This window comes from Hermetia illucens, chromosome 1 (genome assembly GCF_905115235.1).
Source record: "Hermetia illucens chromosome 1, iHerIll2.2.curated.20191125, whole genome shotgun sequence".
Classification (NCBI taxonomy): Eukaryota; Metazoa; Arthropoda; class Insecta; order Diptera; family Stratiomyidae; genus Hermetia; species Hermetia illucens.
Window position 1 is genome coordinate 617,921 of NC_051849.1, and position 22,782 is coordinate 640,702.

Below are 22,782 nucleotides of genomic sequence, written 5' to 3' on the forward strand. Positions count from 1 at the left end.
TAAAACGATTTTAGCAAGACTTAGTTTTACACAAAACCTTAAGAAAAGTAAAATAAGAAAACCTTTTAAAATAAGTTTTAAACTACATATTAATATGTAACAAGAAATCTAGGTCAAAGGGTAGTATAGGTCCCAGGGCGAAACGTGGATTGGTACCCACGATGGAGCATAAAACCTGGGAAATGCCTGAATGCTGAACCAACACCAACAGCTCTACTACCAAACCCTATCTCCACCTCCACGTGGTGACGAAAAGCTGCAGACGGAGAAGGATGAAGGAGAATCTCCCGCGCCTAAAAACGGGACAAATTGTACCAACTGGTCCTCCAGGTTGGGGGTTGGCTAGGGCTGACAACCCTACACGGAAAACAACTTGTTACGAAGCCACAACAGGAGCCTCGGACAGGAGGGACTTTAAAACGATGGACCCGGCAACGACAACGGATCAACGATTTGCGCATTTTCTCATGGAACGTGCGCTCCCTGTACGGAAATGAAGCTGATGAGCAGCTAGCCGATACCCTGTCCCAATATAGGGCTGATATAACAGCGTTACAAGAGATGCGATGGACAGGGCTCTGTTTCCCGGAGAAGAGCCACTACACCATATATTACAGCGGTCATCCAGTAAACCATGTGCTCGGAGTAGGTTTCTTAGTCAGCCAAAAAATGAAACCTGCTGTTATCGGCTTTGAAAACATAAGCGAACGGCTATGCACTCTGCGCTTTAGAAATATAAGCCTCATTAACGTTCACGCCCCTACAGAGGAGACTGCAGAGTCGGAGAAGGATACCTTCTACGAGGCAGTAGAACGAACCCTCGAAGCCTGTCCCAGATATGTTATCAAAATCATACTTGGGGATTTTAACAGCCAAGTAGGGAAAGAGCCCGTATTCAGGCGATACGTTGGCTCCCATAGCTTACATGAAAAAACAAATGATAACAGGCTGCGAACTATTCAATTAGCAGGGTCACACGAAATGGTTGTTGGAAGTACCTGGTTTGCGCGGAAAGCGGTCCACAAACATACATGGGCCTCTCCAGACGGGACCACTTTCAACCAAATTGACCACGTGTTGATCGAACGCCGCCACCTCTCAGCCTTGATGAATGTCAGAACATATAGGGGGGCCAATATAGACTCGGATCACTATCTCGTTGGCATGGTGCTCCGAGCTCGAATAAAAATACCACCTAGAATCCCCTCTGACAATCAGGTGAGAGTGAACACTGAAGTCATCCACAACACAACCCTCCGCGACACCTATAAGGGAAATGAATGCCGCAATGACCGCAGTCAACAGAGGACCTGGAGATGAAGCATCAACAAATGATCTTCACAATCACCGGAAGAACGTTATCATGGATACGGCCACAAGCATACTTGGCCCCAGCCGCAAAAGGAGTCGGAACGGCTGGTTTGACGATGAATGTAAGCTAGCAACGGAACGGAAGAATACCGAGTAATGTTGCATTCTCAAAGAACGCGGGCACGCGCAGAGACTTATCACGAACTCCGTCGAGCGGAGAAGCGACTTCACAGGCGGAAAAAGTAAGCCTGGGAGGACCAACAAGTCTGTGAACTAGAAAAGTACAGGGAGCAACCGCACCAGGCGCGCAAGTTTTATCAACAAGTCAGCAGGATGAAGCCTTATACACCTCGATGCATGGCATATTGGAACGATGGGTTGAGTACTTTGATGAGCTACTGAACAACCAGAACATAGTATTATCTGTCTCATACATAAAAAGGGAGATATCACACAGTGCAGCAATTATAGAGGTATCACGTTGCTGAGTACCATCTATAAGATATTCTCCACTATCTTGCTAGGCCGGATAGCCCCATACGCCCAGAACATATTGGCCCATACCAAAGAGGCTTCATTCCAGGCAAATCAGCAACAGATCAGATTTGCTCTCTGCGGCAAGCGATGGAAAAACTGTTGGAATATGGACAACAGTTGCACCATCTGTTCATCGACTTTAAAGCCGCCTATAATAGCATAGCCAGGGTAAAACTGTACACGGCCATGAGAGAATTCGGTATCCCGACGAAATTAATAAGACTGACTAGGCTGACCCTGACCAATGTGCGAGGCCAGATAAAAGCAGCATCACTCTTAAGACCACTCGACATCAACAACGGTCTACGACAAGGGGATGCGCTATCATGCGTCCTCTTTAACCTGGCCCTCGAGAAAGTGATCCGTGATGCTGAGGTAAATGCAAGAGATACGATCCTCTTCAAGTCCACCCAACTACTGGCCTATGCTGACGATATCGACATCATGGGAAGAACCACCCGAGACGTCCAAACTGCCTTCATCCAGATCGAGCAGGCGCAGGCGGCGCGAGATCTTAGGCTGCACATCAATGAAGGCAAGACAAAATATATGGTGGCAACGTCAGCACCGAAGACGAATCAACCAACAACATCAAACCGCACTGGTCAAACACGAAGAAGAATAAGGATACGAGAATACAACTTTGAGACCGTTGACAATTTCTCCTATCTAGGGTCGAAAATCACAACCGATAACAGCTACGATGATGAAATCCGCGCACGGTTGTTGTCAGTCAACAGAGCCTATTTCAGCTTACAAAGACTGTTCCGCTCGAAACGTCTCACCATAGGGTCAAAGCTCTTACTGTACAAGACTATGATCTTGCCAGTCCTCATGTATTCCTCGAAACTTGGGTTCTTAGCAAGAAAAATTGCGAACTCGGGGCCGCGTTCGAGAGAAGAATCCTCCGAAGAATTTTTGGCCCCTACATGAGGATGGACGATTCCGTAGCCTACACAATGACGAAATCTATGACCGTCCGGTTGTGGATAAAATCCGGCTCAATAGGTTACGGTGGGGGCGGGTTACTTCATCCGTATGGATGAGGATGGTCCCACCCGGAAAGTCTATAAGGGCAATATCTATGGTAGAAAAAGAAGACGAGGCAGACCCTGCCTAAGATGGAGCGATGGCGTAGGTCAGGACGCCAGACAGCTTTTAGGAATATCGAATTGGTGGACCTCGGCGCAAAACCGGGATGTCTGGAGTTCCTTATTAAGGCAGGCCTAGACCAGATACCGGTTGTTGCGCCGTTGATGATGATAATGATGAAGAAATCTAAAATAAATACTTTTTTTGAGGATCTTTTGCTCTCCGGCTCAAACTCTTCGTAAACATCGCAGAATATGATTCAGAAACTCTTATGCTACTATGCTACCAAGACTCCCGCCATTCGTGCCTAGTGCGTGTGGGATTTACATTTTAGTTAATCACCTACTTACGTCATCTGATGACTCCAAATTATCCGAGTATTTAACACTTTGCTTCGCAATTATAGTCACAACTTTAGTATTAATAATCGCCTATCGGCCAGATATATCCCCAATATCTCCCCTTCCCTATACAAAGTAGTATTAGCTGAACTGAGCACGAAGGACTCGCAAAGATTATGTTAACATTTTTTTTTAATTTGCCTCAATCGAGGCAGACACGATTTTGGAAATTTATCCACATCCAGTCGACATTAATGAAAACATTCACAGGAAATAAAGCAGCTCTCATTGCCGCCCCCTGGTCTCAAAAACCAGCTGTAACTTTGTATTTTTGTTTGCTCTGTTTTCTGTTCTCTCGCACTCCATGGCACCAACGAATCATCCATGCATGCATGGAACCCACTTTCATCAAGTCAATGGTTTTATTTTGGTGATGTAGTTCCCGGCCGGCTGCGTGTTTTTGTCTGTCCGTCGAGGAGAGCTCGTTCCTCGGTGGATAATTTCTTCACTCGAAAACGATGAACGCCAGTCGAGTGCTTTTAAGGGCGGTATTCACATCATTGAGTCGCGGGCTGGAACTAGCCCATTCAGTTACAATACGAAAAAAAAAACACCGCGCAGCAGTTGCATGGATGGACAGAAGGCCTCCGCCGTGTTCAGAATGATGCGAGTGTGAATGGAATATCCAATTAGATTCAGATCTCCATAGTTAGGCCGCGCTCATCCGGTTTTGCAGTTTTCCGACAGATGTACTTTGTCCAGAGTGAATTGTGGGTGCGATTACTTTTCAGTTTTGTTAAAATTAGAGTAAAATTGGGCGCTTACCGCTGCGATTGTGAAACTGTGACGAATATCTGCTGGTCCGGTTTGTAGACAAATCTATTCACTGCACTGCACACACTTTAACCTAAAACTACACGCCATCAAGCGAGCCTCAGTTCTGTCCGAAAGCCTTATCTTTAGTAAACCGCAGCAAATTTCAATTATAAATTTCTAGACGCGACCGCGTAAGATGTAGTACAAATCGCCGAAATGAATAAACAAAACAACATTCCCAGCGGCCAGCCCAGCTGTCGTCCCACTTATCAGCGACTAATTAGCGACACAAACGGAAATTGCAGAGCAAATATGCCATAGTTGGCGCTGCGGGCGCCACACACGAAGCTCACGGGAATTACATGTAGTTTTGAATTTTAAATTCGCTACGCATTCAACAAACACAGACATGGTTTCCGTGTACTGTATCGAATTTCCTTTTTCGAAATGGTTGTGTTAAAATCACGATCCGGTACTGATAGAACTAAAACTCGAAAGCTATCGACTAGGAAGAATTCCCAGTGCCTCCTTAAGCGGGTCATGCCGTGTGAAAGCCGTTTTTTTTTGCCTTTTTTTGAAAAAATATTTTAAAGGACTGGATAAAGATAGAAACGCTCAAATATTCTGTAAACTTCTGGATATGAAGCTATTAACACGATCTCATACATATGAAAAAGTTGGAGAAGTACTCTATTGAATTGGTAGAAAGTGATTATCCTTCTTCCTCCCTAGTCCATACGGCCAACGCAACTCTTATTCAATTGTTCTCAAGACAAAGTTACTGCTAATCTTACCGGTTTAAAAATATACAGTTACTCAAAAAAGTATCCGGACATGACCGTTGTATAGATATTTTCAAAGAAATATAAACAATTGTGGTACATTTGCTTAATGATTATTTGTTATATTTATCTTTGATAGGTTTATAATAAATTTCCAAAAAAAAAAAAATTAAGAACGCTACAAAAAATAAAGTCAAAAAAGTATCCGGACAGAAAGCGTTTGAAGGAAACTTACCCCTTTAATGTAAAATTTAATATCTTGTTGGACCTCCTCGATTTTTTATTACTTCCCTTAGTCGACTAGACATCGATTTGACAAGTTTCTCACAAAATTGTGGACTGATCGTCGCCCACTCTTCCTTCAAAGCTTTTCTAAGTGTAATTAGACTTGAAATTTCGCAGTTTTGAATTTTTCTTTTCAAATGTTCCCACAAATGCTCTATTGGATTTAGATCCGGACTTTGCGCCGGAGTATCTATCACTTTTGGGCAATTGTACAGCCGCCAAAGTCTACAAACGTAGGAGTTATGTTTGGGATCATTGTCCTCATAATAACAAAAATGCTCCATTTACATTTTCCTTGCGCTTTGAAGTAAGTTTTCCTTAAGGACTGTGAGATGCTGATATTTGTCATATTTCCCATTTATAAACTTTAAATTGCCAACTCCCGCTGCTGACATACAGCCCCATACCAACTGAGAACCACCGCCATGTTTCACCGTGCACTTTAAATTTTTCAAATTCAGCTCCGTATTTGGCTGCCGCCATACAAAATTACTTCCATCTGATCGAAATATGTTATATTTGCTTTCGTCGGCAAATATAACGGTTTTCCAAAAATCGTAAGACCTATTTATATGTGCAATAGCAAACCGTAGCCTTTTTTGCCGATTTTGCTTACTTATATAGGGCTTTTTTCTGGGAACCCTACCGTGGAAATTATTCTTTCGAAGAATATTTCTAATTGTTTCGACACTTGTAACTTTACCAAACCTCTTTTCCGCCTGAGCTCTCAACTTAACTGCACTTAGTTTGGGGTTTATTTTCATTTTCCGCACGATCCATCTTTCTTCTCGGTCATTAAACTTTCGTGGACGGCCTGATCGCCCTTTCTTATCGATGAAACCCGTTTTTTTAAAGCGTGTAATTATTTCATGAACCGTCGATTTATTCACTTTCACGATTTCCGCGATCGCTCGTATCGGTTTATTGTCCTTGAAAAGATCAATAATAACTTTTCTAACATCACTACTAATCTCCCGCGTTTTCCGACCCATCTTTATTAAACGTGTGTATACACAGAAGAATTAAATGCGCTACTAATCAATGTTTAATCACCATGTTAAATGAAAAGACAACTCAGTTGCAATATTGTGCATTTTCCAAGAATTCATCGCTGTCCGGATACTTTTTTGACTTTCATAACAAGCATGTATACATAAATTCTCAGAAAAACAACTGTACTAAAACGAAATGATGATTTTTTTTCGCTCATTCGAAAGTGTTGCTATAAAATATTATTATCGTGGAAAACGAAATTATGTTACTATTTTACAAATCTATGTTTTTCGTATTACAATTCTAAATTAACCATTGTCCGGATACTTTTTTGAGTAACTGTATATCTGTTTTGATAACTACAGGGTGCGGCAGCATAACTTCCTTTTTTCAAAACTCAATAAAAGCTATTGTATGCATCGGAAAATATTTATTTATTTTTTATAATGTAGGTACATGTCTAAAGTTTTTATTTACATTATTTTGAAGATCAAATCTGCTAGGTGACGTCCCCCATTCTCCATACATTGCGTAAACCGATTTCTGGCGTTTGTCATGACTCTTGTTAGCATAGCAGGTGTTATGTTGGCAATTTCTTCTTGGATGTTGGTCTTCAAATCTTGTAGAGTTTTTGGGCGGTTCACATAAACACGGGATTTCAAAAAACCCCATAGAAAAAAATCACAAGAGGACAGATGGGGAGAGCGTGCCGACCATTCCAAATCGCCTCTAATTGAGATAAGGCGCTCTGGAAAGTGTTCCCTCAAAACAGCCATCGATGCTCTTGAAATGTGTGCTGTTGCACCGTCTTGTTGGAACCAAGTGTCCCCCAAATCCAAATTTTCTAGCCGTGGCAAAAAAAAATTCTGTAGCATGTTTACATACCGGTCCGAATTCATTGTCACTGTAACCTCATTTTCCTCAAAAAACCAGGGACCAATAATTCCAGCTGAGGAAATTGCACACCACACTGTGACTTTGGGTGAATGCAAATGCTTTTGATGCAATTCTCGAGGATTGGTGTCAGCCCAGTAGCGCATGTTTTGTTTGTTAACCGACCCACACAAATGAAAATGGGCTTCATCGCTAAAAAAAAACAATAGCACCCTCGGGAACGACATCAAGAAGAAGCTCACACGTGTTCATCCGAGAATTGAAGTCACGTTCTGAAAGTTCCTGCACTATCGCCATCTTATAGGGATGAAAATGAAGATCATCACGAAGAATTCTTCTCACAATTCTTCTCAGGCGATCTAACGGGCCGAGGGACTCCAGTTCTTCCTTTTGTCGCACTTGCAGTTTGTTTGAATGTAGTGACCCATGTAACAATTGATTTGCGGTCTGAGATGGGAGCCAACGAGGCTAAATTAAAGCGACTCCGAAATGCACGCTGTGTTCCAATAACCGAACATCCGCTTGAAAAGTAAACCTCAACGGCAAAGGCACGCTCCTCACTATTCCAACGCATGATGGCGACTGAATCGTGTCGGAACAAAACTTTACAGTATCCCCCCTTGAACGAGACCACTAGCGTTCCGCTATGACATCAACTAACTGAGTGGCGCGCATCTTAAAAAAGGAAGTTATGCTGCCGCACCCTGTATAATCGAAATAGAAAACACAAAAACTTTAAATTTTCTTTGGCTAGATAAGAACCACATTTTAGTATTTTTGCCGTGAACTCCAGTCGTCTTCAATTGCCTATCAGGAGGAAGTCTAGAATTATAGCAGGGTACTACCAATGAGCCTGTCCTTCAGGGAAGACATCATACAAGTCGAATGCCTAATCTAATGAATCTATCGATTTATGTAGATTACATACAGTCTATAGGGAATGTAACATTCTCTGAAAATTCACTGTTAAAATTGAAATCCATAAAAGCTCAAGACCAAGTAATTTATCCACTTTGCTATACTTACAGCTCTGTAAGTCCCACCTTAATAGATAAATATTTGAGTGAAATTATGCGGTGTTTCCAACGATTAATTAATTAAAGTAATAAAAACTTGTTGTTTCTTTTTCGTTGGTGTGGATATTTATTCTTGCAAATACCGATATTTCGGGAACTACTTGTTCCCTTCATCAGTGCTAACAAGTTTCCCTAGACACTTGAAGAAAATAGCACCAAATCAAGTGGGTATAAATTCCACGCAGATGGTGTCAAAATTTTTGATAATGTAGTTAATATTTTAGAGGCTTATAAGGTAATAAATATTCAAAAATTTTGCTTGAAGCATACAGAGAACTTCTTTGTAGTGCGCAATATTTATTTTTCAATGGTCATTAAGGAAAAACAGGATGTTTTTCCATCAAATTGTGAAGTATCTAACAAAAATTTAACAAAATCAGTTTTTTGCCATTGCCTAGACTAAGGGAAATCTGAATGTTCCTCCTGACTAATTACTAATTATCATTAAATTGTATAGATATATATTTGACAATGAGTTCAATTCCGGAAAAATTCATGTAATCTTTCGAGTTTGATTGTAGTTTGTCCGAAAACTGGATTAGAGATCCATATTGATAACTATGTACCTCAAATATGAATTGAGTGAATACAAAATACGTAAGTAAAAAATGGGGAAGCTTCCCAAAGTTTTTTCATATATTTCGATAGATCTATTATAAAGATAGCGACAAGAAGCCGACAAGAAGCCGACAAGAAGCCTAGAAACAAATAGAGCCCAAAATATGAATGGCCAAAAACCAGAAAAAGTGCCGAAAGTTAACCCCATAGCTTCGCTAGCACAAGTCAGATTCGTGGAGATTAGTCCTTGAGCCCAGTACATTTGAGATGGGAAGTTCCACGAACGGGAAAAGAAAATAAATTTCCTTGCAAACAGCTAACACCAATTAAGCCAAATATACAAGGTAGTTACACCACGAACTTAAAGAATCCCGAAAAAATATTCCTGGTAATAATCGGTTTTACTGTTCGAGTTATTTGCTGATCCTTGTTAAATTTGATTTATTGTCCATTTGTCTATCATACGTACTTTTTCCAGGAATGGTTTCATTACGACAGAATATGTTTTCTGAAAGACAAGACAAACCATATAATCGGCAGGATTCAGAGCCACCTGACGATACGATTGGTTACCTCTCCGTGCGTCGTCAACTGCTTTTCGTTCGAAATGAATGGGGGTAGAATTAAGATAGGTTCGGGTGCCCTTTAAATACTTACTGCAGCCCCATCTTCTAACTTTCCTATTGAACAAGAGAGAGACCAACTGTGAATTATCTACAGAGTTAGATACTAGGTAGAAAATACTTGCACAAAGACTTTTGTGTCTACCAGAGCCATAACAAGGTGTCCATTACTACGAGCCATAGACTTTACTTTACCTGTCCGCCATTGGTATTTTTGCATAAAAAATTGGGGGAGGGACGATAGCCACTTATTCACTGACCATAAATCTTTTTGATTTGACTCCATTCAGAACGGAGATTTTTACAATCCAAGTTATGACTCAATTAATTATTGACAGTTTTAAAATGAATAAAAAAATGTATTTATATTTCATGTGTACTATCACCCAAAATGAATTAAAACATTATATACGAAATAATTCGCTAAAAAAATCACAAAAATTATCTTGTTTCATAGGTTCAAAGGGTTAGAAACCCCCTCAAGGCGGTCATCCCGTGTGAAAGTTCTTTTTGCCTTTTTTTGAAAAATTATTTTGAAGGACTGGATGAAGATAGAAACTCGATTTTTTTCACCATATGTTTACTGATATCTCTAGTATATGTGATAAATTTTTCAGCTTGATATCGTAGCTAGTTTTCGGCATACGTGTCAATTTATGCACCCATCTCCAAAAAAAGGTGTTTTTCTGCTGCCACGCTGGAGGGCGCTGTGTTTATCTGAGGAAAAAAAACTAAACGGCATTTTAATGTGGACAATATTCCACGGTCCGCAAACTAGAATAATTAGAAAATATTAAAAAGTAAATTTTTGGTGGGCTTTTAAACTTAATTTTTTGGATTTTGGGGTTTTTTTACGGCTTTTTTTATGAATAAAAAAAACGACCCGTCCGATTGCAATTATCCTAGTTTGCGGACCGTAGAAATATGTATTAAAGAAGTCGTGCGAATTTCAAAGAATTTGGTTGGATAGATTTTGAGCTATGGTGGCAGCCGATTTTCAAGATGCAGTTTCGAGAAAAGCGCATTTGAAAATTTAAATGTGATTATCAACAGTAAAATTTTAACCCACCATTAATCTGCTATACCTGGTCCATAGAGAGCACCCTCCGTTTCTTCAAAAAACTCTTGCAAGGCCGATTGTTGCTCTCTGGTTTCAATTCTGGCTCTTTTAGCGAAGTCAGTCGATCGTCGTTCGGACCGCAAAATTCGCTCTTCATTACGGCGGTCGGCATAAACCTGACACATGTGACCAACTTAACATCACATTGTCACTAGGATTTTGAGAATGCCATTGAATCCTTCATTGAAAATAATTACAGCCAGAAAAGTTTCTATTTCTACGACCTTGGCCCCAGAATGAGAAGGTGTTTAGGAACGAAAGTCCAGATCAATGCATTTAACGACTCATTGTTATTCTGGGTCTCTGCTCCTAAACATCTGTTCAAGCGATCATCTCGTGACAAATCTTCGTAGATTGGTTTGATGACTATTTGAAATTCTTCAGTCAAAGGTGCCTTCTCGTGGTGGAAACTATCCAGTTCTCCATTAGCTTCCGCTTTGCGCCATTTGCACCAACTGTCTTCGCCTGCTGGACAATTTTGATGCTGAGGATTTTCGTCTGTAGAATATTTATGGAAGAAAGCTGCCCAAATTTCTTGCTTCATTCCTTCTATCGAATTTGCGTGTCGACGTAGCTATTCATCGAGTGTGAGGTCATTAATAACCTTATCAGTAAGTTTTCCGGCCCCTTTTCCACCAATGCCTTTGTGATTCTTCTTTGGATTTCTAAGCCGCGTTCCCATTTTTTTCTCGACATGTCCTACGCATTCCTTTTTTACTATTACGTATATTTTATTATTTGCAGAAATTTGCAGAAATACCGGAGAAAACTCCAGCAAAATCCAATATACAATATACAAAACTTATCGCAATTGGAACATCCATGTTCATGCTTGCTAAAAGTTTCTTTGCTGATGTTGATGCGAAGTCCTTTTTCTTCTCTGATAAGTATCGATTCCCATAAAATACTCGTTTTTTAGTGCGAGCATGACGTTGAACGTGAAAGCGATCTCCCTTCGTACGATCCATTTAAAAAAAAAAATCACTGACAAACACACAAACAGCACAATACTTACAACAAAATATAAGTGAGTATAGCTTGAAAGCCTTTCAGTGCTCAATCTAGACTGGATTATCCTTTTTATTCCAAACAGCAAATAAGTCTAGACAATTGATTGGTTTTCCATCTTTTTATATTTATACCTGTGTTCAAATTTATAAGGCTCAGGTAAACAGCTAACAGGTAAAAAAGATTCGATGCTCTTTCTCATCGAGTACTCTACCCGCGGCTGCAAACTCCTTACCTATTTAACACTGTAATTTCTGAACGACTTGGAATATCGGAAAATCCCTTTTCCCACATATTCTCCACTATATATAGATACAATTCATGCAAAAAAAAATCGATTTCTCCAACCCGACACACGGGATGACCCCCTTAATGGCATTCTGCTCGTATCCTTGACTATACATATCTATATATATATATAGTCCCTCTTCCCACGTATGTAATAGACTTGGCTTATTATAAATGGAAGAATTCATTCTAGGGTTTAAAATAAAAATTACTTTAATGGCTAATATAGGCTCCTAACAACATACCGGTTGAAGTTCTTCTGGCCAGAATGATGTACACTATCGGACAAAATAAAGTGCAAAGCAAGAAGTATTCTCGCCAGGCAAAGTCAAAAACGGAAGCATTTTCTTTTTAAAATAGAACTAAATTTTTTTCTTTATTTCATAACCGTATATAATTAACAAAAAATATATTATCCAATCTTCAAACTTTTATAAAAAAAAAAATAATAAACCGTGTGGACCCTATATTTCAATGTGGACAAAATCCAGTGCAAAATAAGAAATAAGTTTAAAAATTACTTCAAATTAAAAAAAAAGTCATCATCATCATCAACGGCGCAACAACCGGTATCCGGTCTAGGCTTGCCTTAATAAGGAACTCCAGACATCTCGGTTTTGCGCCGAGGTCCACCAATTCGATATCCCTAAAAGCTGTCTGGCGTCCTGACCTACGGCATCGCTCCATCTTAGGCAGGGTCTGCCTCGTATTTTTTTTCTACCATAGATATTGCCCTTATAGACTTTCCGGGTGGGATCATCCTCATCCATACGAATTAAGTGACCCGCCCACCGTAACCTATTGAGCCGGATTTTATCCACAACCGGACGGTCATGGTATCGCTCATAGATTTCGTCATTGTGTAGGCTACGGAATCAAAAAACGTCATATTTAATATCTGTTATCTGTTCCCGTATTTCTAATCACCTCTGCTAGTCTTTTTAGACCACGGCTAACTAAAGTTTTTGGGGTATTTTTATCCACTCTTCTTGCATGCTTCTCCAGAAGGAGTCCAGATTCACACGAGCCTCTAATGGAATTATGTTACCTAAAATGGTCCACAGATGCCCAATGGGATTCAAATCTGACGATTGAGGCGGCGGCTCTAATTGTTCAGTTCCGCTTTCGGTAAAAAACTGTTTTGCAAATTTACTCGTGTACTTGGGATCATTATCTTGTTGAAAAATATAATCACCTAAGCACAAGTCATCTGGAATTTTCGCGAAGTTTTCTTTTAAAATATATACATAATGCGCTCTAGTCATTTTTAAATTAATTTTCTCTAGTTGTCCGACTTTTGCGGCAGAAAAGTATCTCCATACCATTAGGGAACCACTACCATGTTTAAATGTGGCTGTAATATTTTTGGTTTTTACTCTTTGGAAAGGCTCATACCAAACTCGATTACGTTTTTTTGAATTTTTCCACCCAAGTTTTGATTCATCCGAGCAAATTATTCTATGCCAAAACGATTCGGGCATGATAATATATATATATATATTTTTTTTTGCAAATGAGAATCGTTTCCTAATATTGACTACACACAATAGAGGCTTCTTTTTGGAAAAATAACTCCTCATTTCTGCCTCAAATAGCCTCCTTTGCACTCTACGTGATGAAAGGTTCAAATTGGTGGCTTGTTTTATTGCTCTTGCGGAGTTTTTTGTCCTTGGAACTTCTATCAAAATCTTTCGGTCATCCACTGCCACAGCTTTCCGCTTTCGGCCACACAATTTCTTAAAACTATCGGTCGTTCTGCATAATTTATATATTTCCCCAATTTTTCTTGCTCCAGAAATGGAAATTTTATATTTCGTTGCCAATTCTTTATATCCTTGGCCGCCAGCACGATCATTTACTAAGAAATCTTTCGCTTTCTTCGACAACAGCTTCGTTGCGAAAACCTACAAGCCCAAAGATCCCGAATACAATTTTATGGAGCTGAATCTAATAAATGTGATATTACTTTTATATCTAATCACAAAAATCTTTTTAAATTTTTTTAGGAACAATGCCCGTTTTGGACTCTAATTTGTCCGAATGCAAATGTGGAACTAAGAGTTTGTTCCGGTTTTAACCTACTAAGGAGTCCCCAATTTGAAATTTTATATTCTAATTTTGTTTTAGCGGAATCCCCTGTTTATAATTAAAATCTAACAGGGGTACATTGGTAAGCTATCATTCATAAAAATCGTACTGATGTGCAGTGGATGTATTTGCAGTTTATTTTGTCCGATAGTGTATACAGCGGCATGCATGTCTTGCTGTGATATCCCTAATATCAGCATTGAATACTTAATGTTCTCATTGCACGTTTTTTAAGGTTTTTTTTTGCAAAACAAAACCTCATTAAAATCAGTCCAATGTCTGTCTCTCTGTCTGTCACACGCACTTTTCTCAGAAACGAATATACCGATTGACACGAAATTTAGTGAGAAGGTGGGAACTATGAACGCCCAGACATGCAGTGAGTGATATCCTTCTACGTTGAAATTTAGAAGGGGTCTCCATACATGTAAAAGGAGGGGGTAAAAAAATTTTTTCACCGAATATAGTCATGTGAGGTATCAAATGAAAGGTCTCGATTAGTACTTTTCGAAGCCGGTATTAGTTTTGAAATTTGTTGCGTTGCTACGCACAAATGGGATAGTTCTACACTCAAATATACTCACAGAAGAAGCAAACAAAACTTTTTATACCTGAAGCGCCCAGCTTCCGGTTTCCCAACTTGTTTAAATGACTAAAGTGGAGCATCAATTAACATATTCGTATCTCAATGGTAGCGTACAATCTGGCCACAACGAGTTGTCCTAAATTGGCTCGCAAGCACCTCAGGAGCGCTACCCGTATCAGAATAATCACCATATGACGATGAATTGTGATAAATACCCGCGATTCATCACATCACACAGAATCCCATTAGATTTGCTTCCACGTTTGCATTTGTATTTGTTCAGTTACCAAATTCCGCTTGCACTGTGCTTATTTCTGGCGTTTCCTTAACCAATATCTGATACTGGCAAGGGGGGTGGTAAATCCAGTAGTGAATGCCCGCTTCACGGAGGTCCGGTAGTAGTTTGCAAGATGCTCTGTCACAAGCGAAAGCGTAAAATACTGATGTTAAAGCCGAAATAATGCGGATTACCATCAGACGTCGCATATAAGCGTATTTGATCAATCTAGCCGGCCAAAACTGTTTTTGGTGTTAATTAGTTTTAATTATGTTGCCTTTATTTGTTTATTTGTATTTCAATTCTATCTAACTTAGCTTATACACATTAGACAGATTCTGACTTCGCGTGGCTGGGGTATAGTTGTCGGTCATATGTGAGTTCAATACCAGCCACATATTTAGTTCTCAGAACCTAAAAATCATCATCAGACAGGGTGTCAGGTAAATCATGGCCACAAGATTCGGCATGAAAATAGTTTCACTCGCAAAAGGTTCCGATGTTTTCCTTCTGGCTGGTCTCATACGTGTCGTTACTGAATCAGATTTCAACGCCACCTGTATATGGGATAAGATGGTAGACATTTAATTGGAGTAAATTCCATTTTCACTTGTTTGAACATTAAAAAAACCATTTCGTATTTAGCACCCTTAATTAAATGTAAATTAAGTAGGCAGTACAAAATCATTTATATAGCTTGCACTTCACCTCTTTAATATGTCCATTTTGCTTATGTATTTGTTTCTAGCTTCTCAATAACCTCGAATCCATGTGTTAGTATTTTGTGAAATGTTGGGTTCATGGTATACCATGGGTAGATCTTTATATAAAGCAGAAACACCGGATTGCTGGCATAAACAGAAAATTTTACCCTGTTTACCTTGTATCCACTAGAAAATACTTCCAGAATTATTTGGAGGCGGCAGATGAAATTGATATCGATATCGGTAATTTCAGCAGAGCGTTCATAATCGGCAAAAAATCGTCTAGCAATGTTGCCATCGCTCGTGTGGCTAAAATTTGCCTTCGGAACATCTACTATGAGGCCCACCTTCCTCTTGAATTCACCTTGTATAGCAAGTTTACTCTCTTTGACGGTTTGGTTTTCTTTTTCGGATGTTAACGGCCACTTTTTTATAGGTAACTTATGGACTAAATGCAATACAGATTCAAAAAGACGAATCCTGGCATGTAAGATTGACAGACATAATCTAGAGCCTCCGGGCTAACTGCTCCTTTTTCTCCAAGCAATTAAAATTGTTTGAAGTTAGACCACACATATAGCATCTCATTGTAGATGTTGCAGCATTGCATACTTTTCCATCAATCATTGTTAGCATCATAGAGTAAGATACCATATAAGATTTATCTCCGATTTCTATTTCAGTGTTTTTCAATTCCTTTATGGCGTTTTGTATTCAAGTAATTTCTTCTTTAGTCATATCCGATAAATTTGTATGTGATTGGGTGACAATTAAGGGGGGCGGATGGGTGTCGGCTTCTGTCACGAAATTCTATTATTGTTGGAACAAATCAGGCGGAGGGGCACGAAAGAACTTTGAAACAAGTTAGCATCTGAATAAAAAACGCCCTGGAATTTTTGCTTGTATTACGCTTGTTGTGCGCCATTACATCCCCACTTACACATGAGTATCAAGGAACTTCTTTCTTCTTCTTGAACTGTTTCCATTATTCCTTTAAAATCTGTCTGCAGTCTGGACGTTGTGTGGTACATTCAACTCTGGAGCTTAAGTTCGGCTACAGTTTCTCTAATATGAAAGGATTCCTTGCCAGGGGTACGATCCTGTTTAGCTTGCTGTATTTGGTGTAGCAAGGTTATAGCTTCTTATGATTTCGTATTGCCACATTGAAGTCGACAAATGACAGAGCAAAATGGTGCAGTCGACGGGGTGACCCCGCTTCAGAACAGGAGAAAGGCTAAAGAAAAAGATGAACTTTATTGGGGTTCTGACTAAAATTATTGACAATTAATAATTAAATCATCAAACAATCTAAATCTGAGTAGCCAAAGAATGTAATGTATGCCGCTGTAAGTTGTATTCAAAAGAACTTACTCTGCTAGACCATATTTTTGAAAAAAAAATCCCAGAATGGAAAGCGAAAGTTCTTAAGACTGATATGCTTTGTCTAGACAATACTCAATCGGATTATTCAGGAAGGAAGAACACCATCTGACTGGCAAGAAAGTACCACTGTTCCAATATGGAAAAAGAAAGGTAGTCCAGCAGAATGTTCAAATTACCGTCCGATCCGGTTACTTTCCCATACCATGAAGATTTTTGAACGCATTCTTGACAACCGTATTCGCGAAATCGTTGAAATAACCGTGAATCAAGCCGGATTTGTCAAGAACTGCGGAACTACTGACGCAATACACGCTGCGTGGTTACTCATGGAGAAACATCGTGAGAAGCATCGCCCTCTTTACATTGCCTTTCTGGATCTAGAGAAAGCGTTTGACCGTGTACCGCACGAACTCATCTGGTATGCTTTACCACAACACTTAGTACCAGAAGAACTCGTGCGTTGGGTTCAATTGCTCTACCACGATCCGAAAAGTAAAGTTCGAAGTATGGCGAGTGTATCAAAACCGCTTCGTGTCTCTGTTGGTGTTCATCAGGGAAGCGCCCTCTCACCACTCCTCTTTGTTCTTGTTATGGACACCGTCACACGGGATATTCAACGTCCAGCACCCTAAACACAGCTTTATGCAGATGATGTTTTCCTAGCATCTGATAGTAAAAATGATCTCGAGCAACTTGTCCAAAAATGGAATGATCGCCTCATGCAACACGGTCTCAGATTGAATATAAACAAAACTGAATTTTTGACGACCGATTCCCATGAAACAGGCACAATCACTGTCAGCGGCAATGATCTGCCCAGAACTGAGCGATTTAAATATTTCGGGTCAACGCTATCAGCCAATGGAGAACTACGTTATGAAATTGCTTCACGCATTAACGCAACCTGCATGAAGTGGCGTTCCACAACTGGTGTTCTTTGTGATCGACGTATCAACGAACGTCTCAAATCTAAAATTTACCGCAATGTCGTCCGTCCAGTCGCTCTCTATGGTTCTGAGTGTTGGCCGACCATAAAAGACAATGAACGGCATCTTGCGGTAATGGAGACGAAGATGCTACGTTGGACTAGTGGCGTCACACGTTTAGATCACATTCGAAATGAGGATATCCGCGATCGTTATGGGGTTGCACCGATCGTGGAAAAGTTGCGAGAGTGGCGTCTTCGATGGTATGGTCACGCAATTCGTGCTAACGAGAATTCACTTGCCAAGATTGGTCTGAACATCGAAGTCGATGGTAAAGGACCAAAAGGCAGGCCTAAACAACGGTGGCTTGATACGCTGGATGGGGATTTAAAAGCCTTGAGATTGCACCCAGATCAGGCATTCGATAGAGCCAAATGGCGATACCGATCACGACGAGCCGACCCCGCTTGTGAACAGGACAAAGGCTGAAGAAAAAGAAGAAGACAATTCTCAATAACCAAATATTAAATAAAAGCAAAAGTTTAACCAAGAGCTCATCAAGACCTTCTTACTTCTTTCTTTACAGGTACTTAAATGACGCATGTAGCAAAAAAGCAAAATGTGCTACGTAATAATTACCAGCGGCAGTTTAATTTGGTTTGTGGTGAGCCTAATAGCAGATATGTGTATATTGGGGGCGATCGTAACTCCTAAGTGGCTTATTGGGCCCACTCAGGATGCATCGTTCATAAAATCCTCCAACACCACTGTCTACAGGATTCCGTCGGTTGGGATTTACACTCGATGCAAACAAATGGATCGTGTAGGCTTCCACTGTGGTCCCTTCGATTTAGATGGACTAGCCACAGACAATTCAATCTACCCTCCCGAGTGGAAGGCGTGCATGTTTTTCATATCGTTGGGATTCTTTATTTTAAGCGGAACGGTGCTCCTAACTCTAGTTACGTGTTGTAAGCAATCGGCTTTTGGTAAAAGCATCCATAATTTAGTAGGAGCAGCGCAGGTGATATCAGGTTAGTTGCGGAAATAGATAATGGAACAGACTGAAAAGCATTTGAATTTTCCCAGGTATTTCCGTCATGATCGCACTTTTCTTGCATCCATTAGGATGGGGTGCTAAGCGAGTGATGGCGTTATGTGGCCCAGACGCCGAAGCATTCTTTCCAGCCGCATGCAGCATAGGTTGTAGACTTGTTAGCCCTATATTTTTGCAACTTAACCCCAGTTGTTCTTCTTCCACAGGTTGGGCATTTTACTCAGCAGTTGCGGGTGTCGTTCTCTGCTTTTTATGCGCGGGGATCAGCATGAAGGCGGAATCTTCGAATATGCGGTCCAAAGTGAAAAGAAGAGTTGAGGACGGCGAGCGTCTAGTCTGCGTCCCTTAAGTATGTACGATACGTCCCTAAGCAGCCAGTGATGCTACTTAAATTAACTATGGAAACACTGTCACCTATGGTATGGCAAAAAGGGAAAAAAACATCTCGAATCACTTAAAGTCTCATTTATTTCATTACTTCGAAAAAACGACAGATCCAAAGATAGTATTAAGTTGAACAATCTAATTGACTTTCGCTTTTCTAAGGTTCAATATACAATTTTGTATGACTTTTTCAACTCTGCCTATTTATTTCGTTTGCCTTTCTTTTTAGTCGCGTCTGGTGCTGGTGAGCCCTTGGGGATATATACTCCGTGTCCTGTTGCCTTCAGGTGCTGGAAGAGCTTATTCTTAGATTGAAACGATGACTTGCAAGTTACGCAACTATGATTTGTGTCTAACTCGGGAGCCTCCTTCGGGGCAGGCGCATTTTTGCTCGTAACCTCTTCGCATGGTTTGCTTGCCTTGACAGAAGCACCCGCCTTTGGTACTCCTTTCTTAGATTTGTTCTTCTTAGTTTTCTTATCGTCGCACCAGTCGTCCTGTTCCTTGGCTAAATCATTTAACAGATCTGGAATCGTCTCTTCCTCATCATTCCCATCGTTCAATTCGACTTTATTTCGTCTATTTTTTTTGCTCTTCTTTCCTCGACTTTTACTTTCCGGTAAGCTTTCTTCTTGCTCTGCCTCTTTTATTTCGTCTGCTTCAGCTTCCGAGTTATCACAGCCATTTGATGCATTCTGAGCAGCATTTACAAACGCCTGCTCGTCACCCAGCATTTCTCTCTTCAACCTATCCACATTTTCCCGATGTTTTTTCGAAGTCTCGTGGTTTAGAAAAGCATTCACATTTTTGAATGCTTTGTTGCAAGCTACGCAGTACAGTTCGTCCGCGAAGTCTTCAAGACTTTCTTCGATATCCACCTCCCCGATAGAATCTGCAAGCTCGTCGGCTTCTTCTGAAGAATCCTCATCTGAAACGTCGTCTAAGCCAGCGTACTCTTGATCCAACTGACGAAGTTGCTCCTCGTATTCGTCATTATTGTGGTGGTGACTTTGGTTTTTGTGATGTTCTTCCAACTCCTTCCGCCGTCGACGAATTTGCTCCAGCCTATTCTGTTCCTGTTTCAGTCGATTCATGGCCGCCCTTTCTTCGAGCAGCCTCTTGTTAGCCTGCACCCGTTTGTCCCTTTTCCGGACGAACGCAACCAAATTTCTGACCTAGCGAAAACTATAGGTTACCTTTCAGCCGAATAAGGGTATCTCTCCACTTACCTCTTCGTTCCGTTCTTTCCTAGCCTTCTGAACCACCTTTTTCATATCTTTCTCGATCTCCCGCAACACTCTCCTGTCCTTTATTTCTGTTATATCGTACGGACATAGCCAAGCGTAGCTCTTCTTTGTGCAGTAACTTTGCCAATAAGCGTAGAACGGACCCACTACGTCCTCGTAACTACTCTGCGAATCCCCAAACATGGGAATTGCTTCGATGTCCTCTTCATCCTCCATAAACTCTGCATCTTCCGCCCGTATTTTCTCGAAAACTTCTCCATATACTCTGTAGAATCCACCCGGGTCATCACCATACCCTTTGAAGCAGGATGCCGAGAAATATTGGAACAGATCCAGCGAGTTGTCCTCGTAATTCGAGTTCTTGCCTCGCAGAATCTGCTCCCGGTGATTATCATACCACGCCCGTTCTTGGGGATCCGAGAGAACCTCGTAGGCTTGCTGAATCTGTTGGAACTGCTCCTTGGCCTCCTCAACCTGGTCCAAGTTCTTGTCAGGGTGCCATTGCAAAGCCAACTTCCTGTAAGCTGTTTTGATTTCGGAGTCACTAGCATCCCGAGCTACACTGAGAACCTCGTAGTGACACTTCATTGTTTGTCAGGTTACTTCGCTGGCGTCCACACGATTAATATGCGAGCAAAGCGAACGTTATGTCGTCTTATGAAATCATTTGGAACCGCTTGCCACAAGTTCCCCACACGAAAACACATTTTCGAACGAATGTCACTGCGGACTGTCAAAATTCCACACCGACAACATGAAGAAATGAAAACGTTAATGGAATACTGGAAGTGTTTATGGCGGTATTGAAAAGTTTAAACGGATTTTCCAATGACTTTTGAAACTGCTTGGAAATATTTAAAATGCTGTAAAGATATTTAACTATAACTCATCATCATTGGTTATAGAATGGATCATGAAACCTTTCTCATACTAATAAAAATTTCAGATGGTCAACTGTTTTCATATTAGTGCAATGTTTACGGATTTAAGGCGCCCTGGTCTGATTATGCTTTAGGCTAGTTGCATAAGTCGGCAAGTTCTCACATGACCTCCTTGCGGTGGCCGCGGACGGGCCAAGAGTGTGTAGGGCCGGGCCGGGATTAGGTTCATCCAACTGACGAGGACCCGCTTGACTGCTGGTCATGTGTGAGGGGCAAGTGGGTCTGTCGGGGGAGTGAGCCGAAGCAATAGCCCGAAGATGCGAAATGGACAGGTCCATTCACAAAAGAATCCTCACCCTCTACACCCAATATCTCCACAACCGCCTCTCCCCCCCCCCCCCCCCAATTCTTATCTTTCTAGACGGGCTTTCCAAGTCCAACTCCAAGAACACCTTTCTTCTTCCTATTCAAGTCCGACTAGCATCCCTCGGGGATCAGTCCTCTCCGCTACCCTCTTCTCCCAGTTCACCTCAGACCTACCCAAACCTACATCACACCCAAATCCAATCCAAATCCTCCAATATGGGGATGACCTCACCCTCTACACCTCCACCAGAAACATTCCGGCCGATGAAACCAGCCTGAATTCCTATTTGGACGAGCTCTACCGATGCTTCACCCGCTGGAAACTTTCCGTGAATCTGCAAAAATGCGAGACTATCGTATACTGCGGTAGAGCAAAGATGACGCCGAAAATGCAACTAGATCCTCTACGACTCCTGTCAAACGCCCGCATCGACGCCGTTCTAGCCCGTCATGCCCTCAAATTCCTCAACAAATGTCTATGTCATGCCAATCCCCTTATCTCCCAGATCATGCAGATTGAGATTGTCGAAGAGAATCTTCGACGAACTCATTTGTTTCCTCAAATCGCTGGTTTGTCCAGTCCAGTGTCTTTTGAAGATTTCCACCTCCTCAAAAAAAATTTCTCAGAAGAATTAAAGCAGAAACAAAACTCACTAATTTGGGAAAAAATGTGCCCTGCCCTGGAGAAGGGGCTAATAGAACCCCAGGCCAAGGTGGAGCAGCATACGCTTAGGGCTGCGTGACCAATAGGGAGTTTAGTATTTAGTATGCGAACTCTGAATACCTTGAACATCTTCAGTTTCAAATAAGACTCTTACTCTGGTGGCCGGGCTAGCTGGAGTGGACATTCTTCCCGAGCTACCCGTGGGATGAAACCATGGACCCAATTATTAACAAAAAAAAAACAAATAAACCGACAATAAAAACAGGAAACAGTAGCACCGCTGTGTTGAAATCAAGCACAGGGACCCTCCGGAATGAGGCGGCAGATGGACTAGAAATTTCCAACCTGGAATCCACTACTGTGAAGCTGGGTGTGGCGAGTACCAGACAAAGTACTTTCAACCTGAAATCCTCGACGTCGGGGGATCCCTCAAAAGTAAAGACCGACAATAACATCGGTCACTGGAAATCGACTAAGAAACGAAAGTCCACTGAT

The 22,782-nt window shown here is 41.0% G+C and overlaps 4 protein-coding genes across 6 annotated transcripts in view; 1 reads left to right on the forward strand and 3 right to left on the reverse strand.

Moving 5' to 3' along the window:
- The window catches only part of LOC119647131 (putative gamma-glutamylcyclotransferase CG2811), a 42,443-nt gene extending 38,204 nt beyond the window's left edge, over positions 1 to 4,239 (reverse strand). Inside the window, exon 1 of the mRNA XM_038047921.1 lies at positions 4,107 to 4,239. The gene's annotated coding sequence lies outside the window, so the exon portion shown is untranslated. The remainder of the gene's footprint in view (positions 1 to 4,106) is intronic.
- The window catches only part of LOC119647129 (troponin C-akin-1 protein), a 22,554-nt gene extending 18,315 nt beyond the window's left edge, over positions 1 to 4,239 (reverse strand). The window contains exon 1 of the mRNA XM_038047919.1: positions 4,107 to 4,239. The gene's annotated coding sequence lies outside the window, so the exon portion shown is untranslated. The remainder of the gene's footprint in view (positions 1 to 4,106) is intronic.
- Positions 3,710 to 19,323, forward strand: LOC119647128 (LHFPL tetraspan subfamily member 2a protein). Of its 3 annotated transcripts, none has more exons than XM_038047916.1 (4): positions 3,710 to 4,146; positions 18,275 to 18,722; positions 18,778 to 18,891; positions 18,952 to 19,323. In XM_038047916.1, exons 2-4 carry the CDS (start codon positions 18,308 to 18,310, stop codon positions 19,092 to 19,094), a joined length of 672 nt encoding a protein of 223 aa, XP_037903844.1. In that variant the 5' UTR covers positions 3,710 to 4,146; positions 18,275 to 18,307; the 3' UTR covers positions 19,095 to 19,323. The 3 variants fall into 3 exon arrangements, with proteins under 3 accessions (XP_037903844.1, XP_037903843.1, XP_037903845.1); XM_038047915.1 differs by having other exon boundaries at positions 3,710 to 4,055; XM_038047917.1 differs by having other exon boundaries at positions 3,710 to 4,051.
- Positions 19,196 to 21,114, reverse strand: LOC119647127 (dnaJ homolog subfamily C member 21). The gene is made up of 2 exons (XM_038047914.1): positions 20,359 to 21,114; positions 19,196 to 20,304 (listed from the first exon to the last, which is right to left on the reverse strand). Exons 1-2 carry the CDS (start codon positions 20,962 to 20,964, stop codon positions 19,330 to 19,332), a joined length of 1,581 nt encoding a protein of 526 aa, XP_037903842.1. The 5' UTR covers positions 20,965 to 21,114; the 3' UTR covers positions 19,196 to 19,329.
- Between the last annotated feature and the right edge of the window lie 1,668 nt (positions 21,115 to 22,782).

What these genes read in the sequence shown, in the direction of transcription:
- LOC119647128 (XM_038047916.1), top strand. Translation starts at nt 18,308, where the DNA reads ATGTGCTACGTAATAATTACCAGCGGCAGTTTAATTTGGTTTGTGGTG. An exon ending in AGCAGCGCAGGTGATATCAG is followed by an intron (nt 18,723 to 18,777) that starts GTTAGTTGCGGA and finishes GAATTTTCCCAG; the next exon opens with GTATTTCCGTCATGATCGCA. An exon ending in TCCAGCCGCATGCAGCATAG is followed by an intron (nt 18,892 to 18,951) that starts GTTGTAGACTTG and finishes CTTCTTCCACAG; the next exon opens with GTTGGGCATTTTACTCAGCA.
- LOC119647127 (XM_038047914.1), bottom strand. Translation starts at nt 20,964, where the DNA reads ATGAAGTGTCACTACGAGGTTCTCAGTGTAGCTCGGGATGCTAGTGAC. An exon ending in GGAAAGAACGGAACGAAGAG is followed by an intron (nt 20,305 to 20,358) that starts GTAAGTGGAGAG and finishes AGTTTTCGCTAG; the next exon opens with GTCAGAAATTTGGTTGCGTT.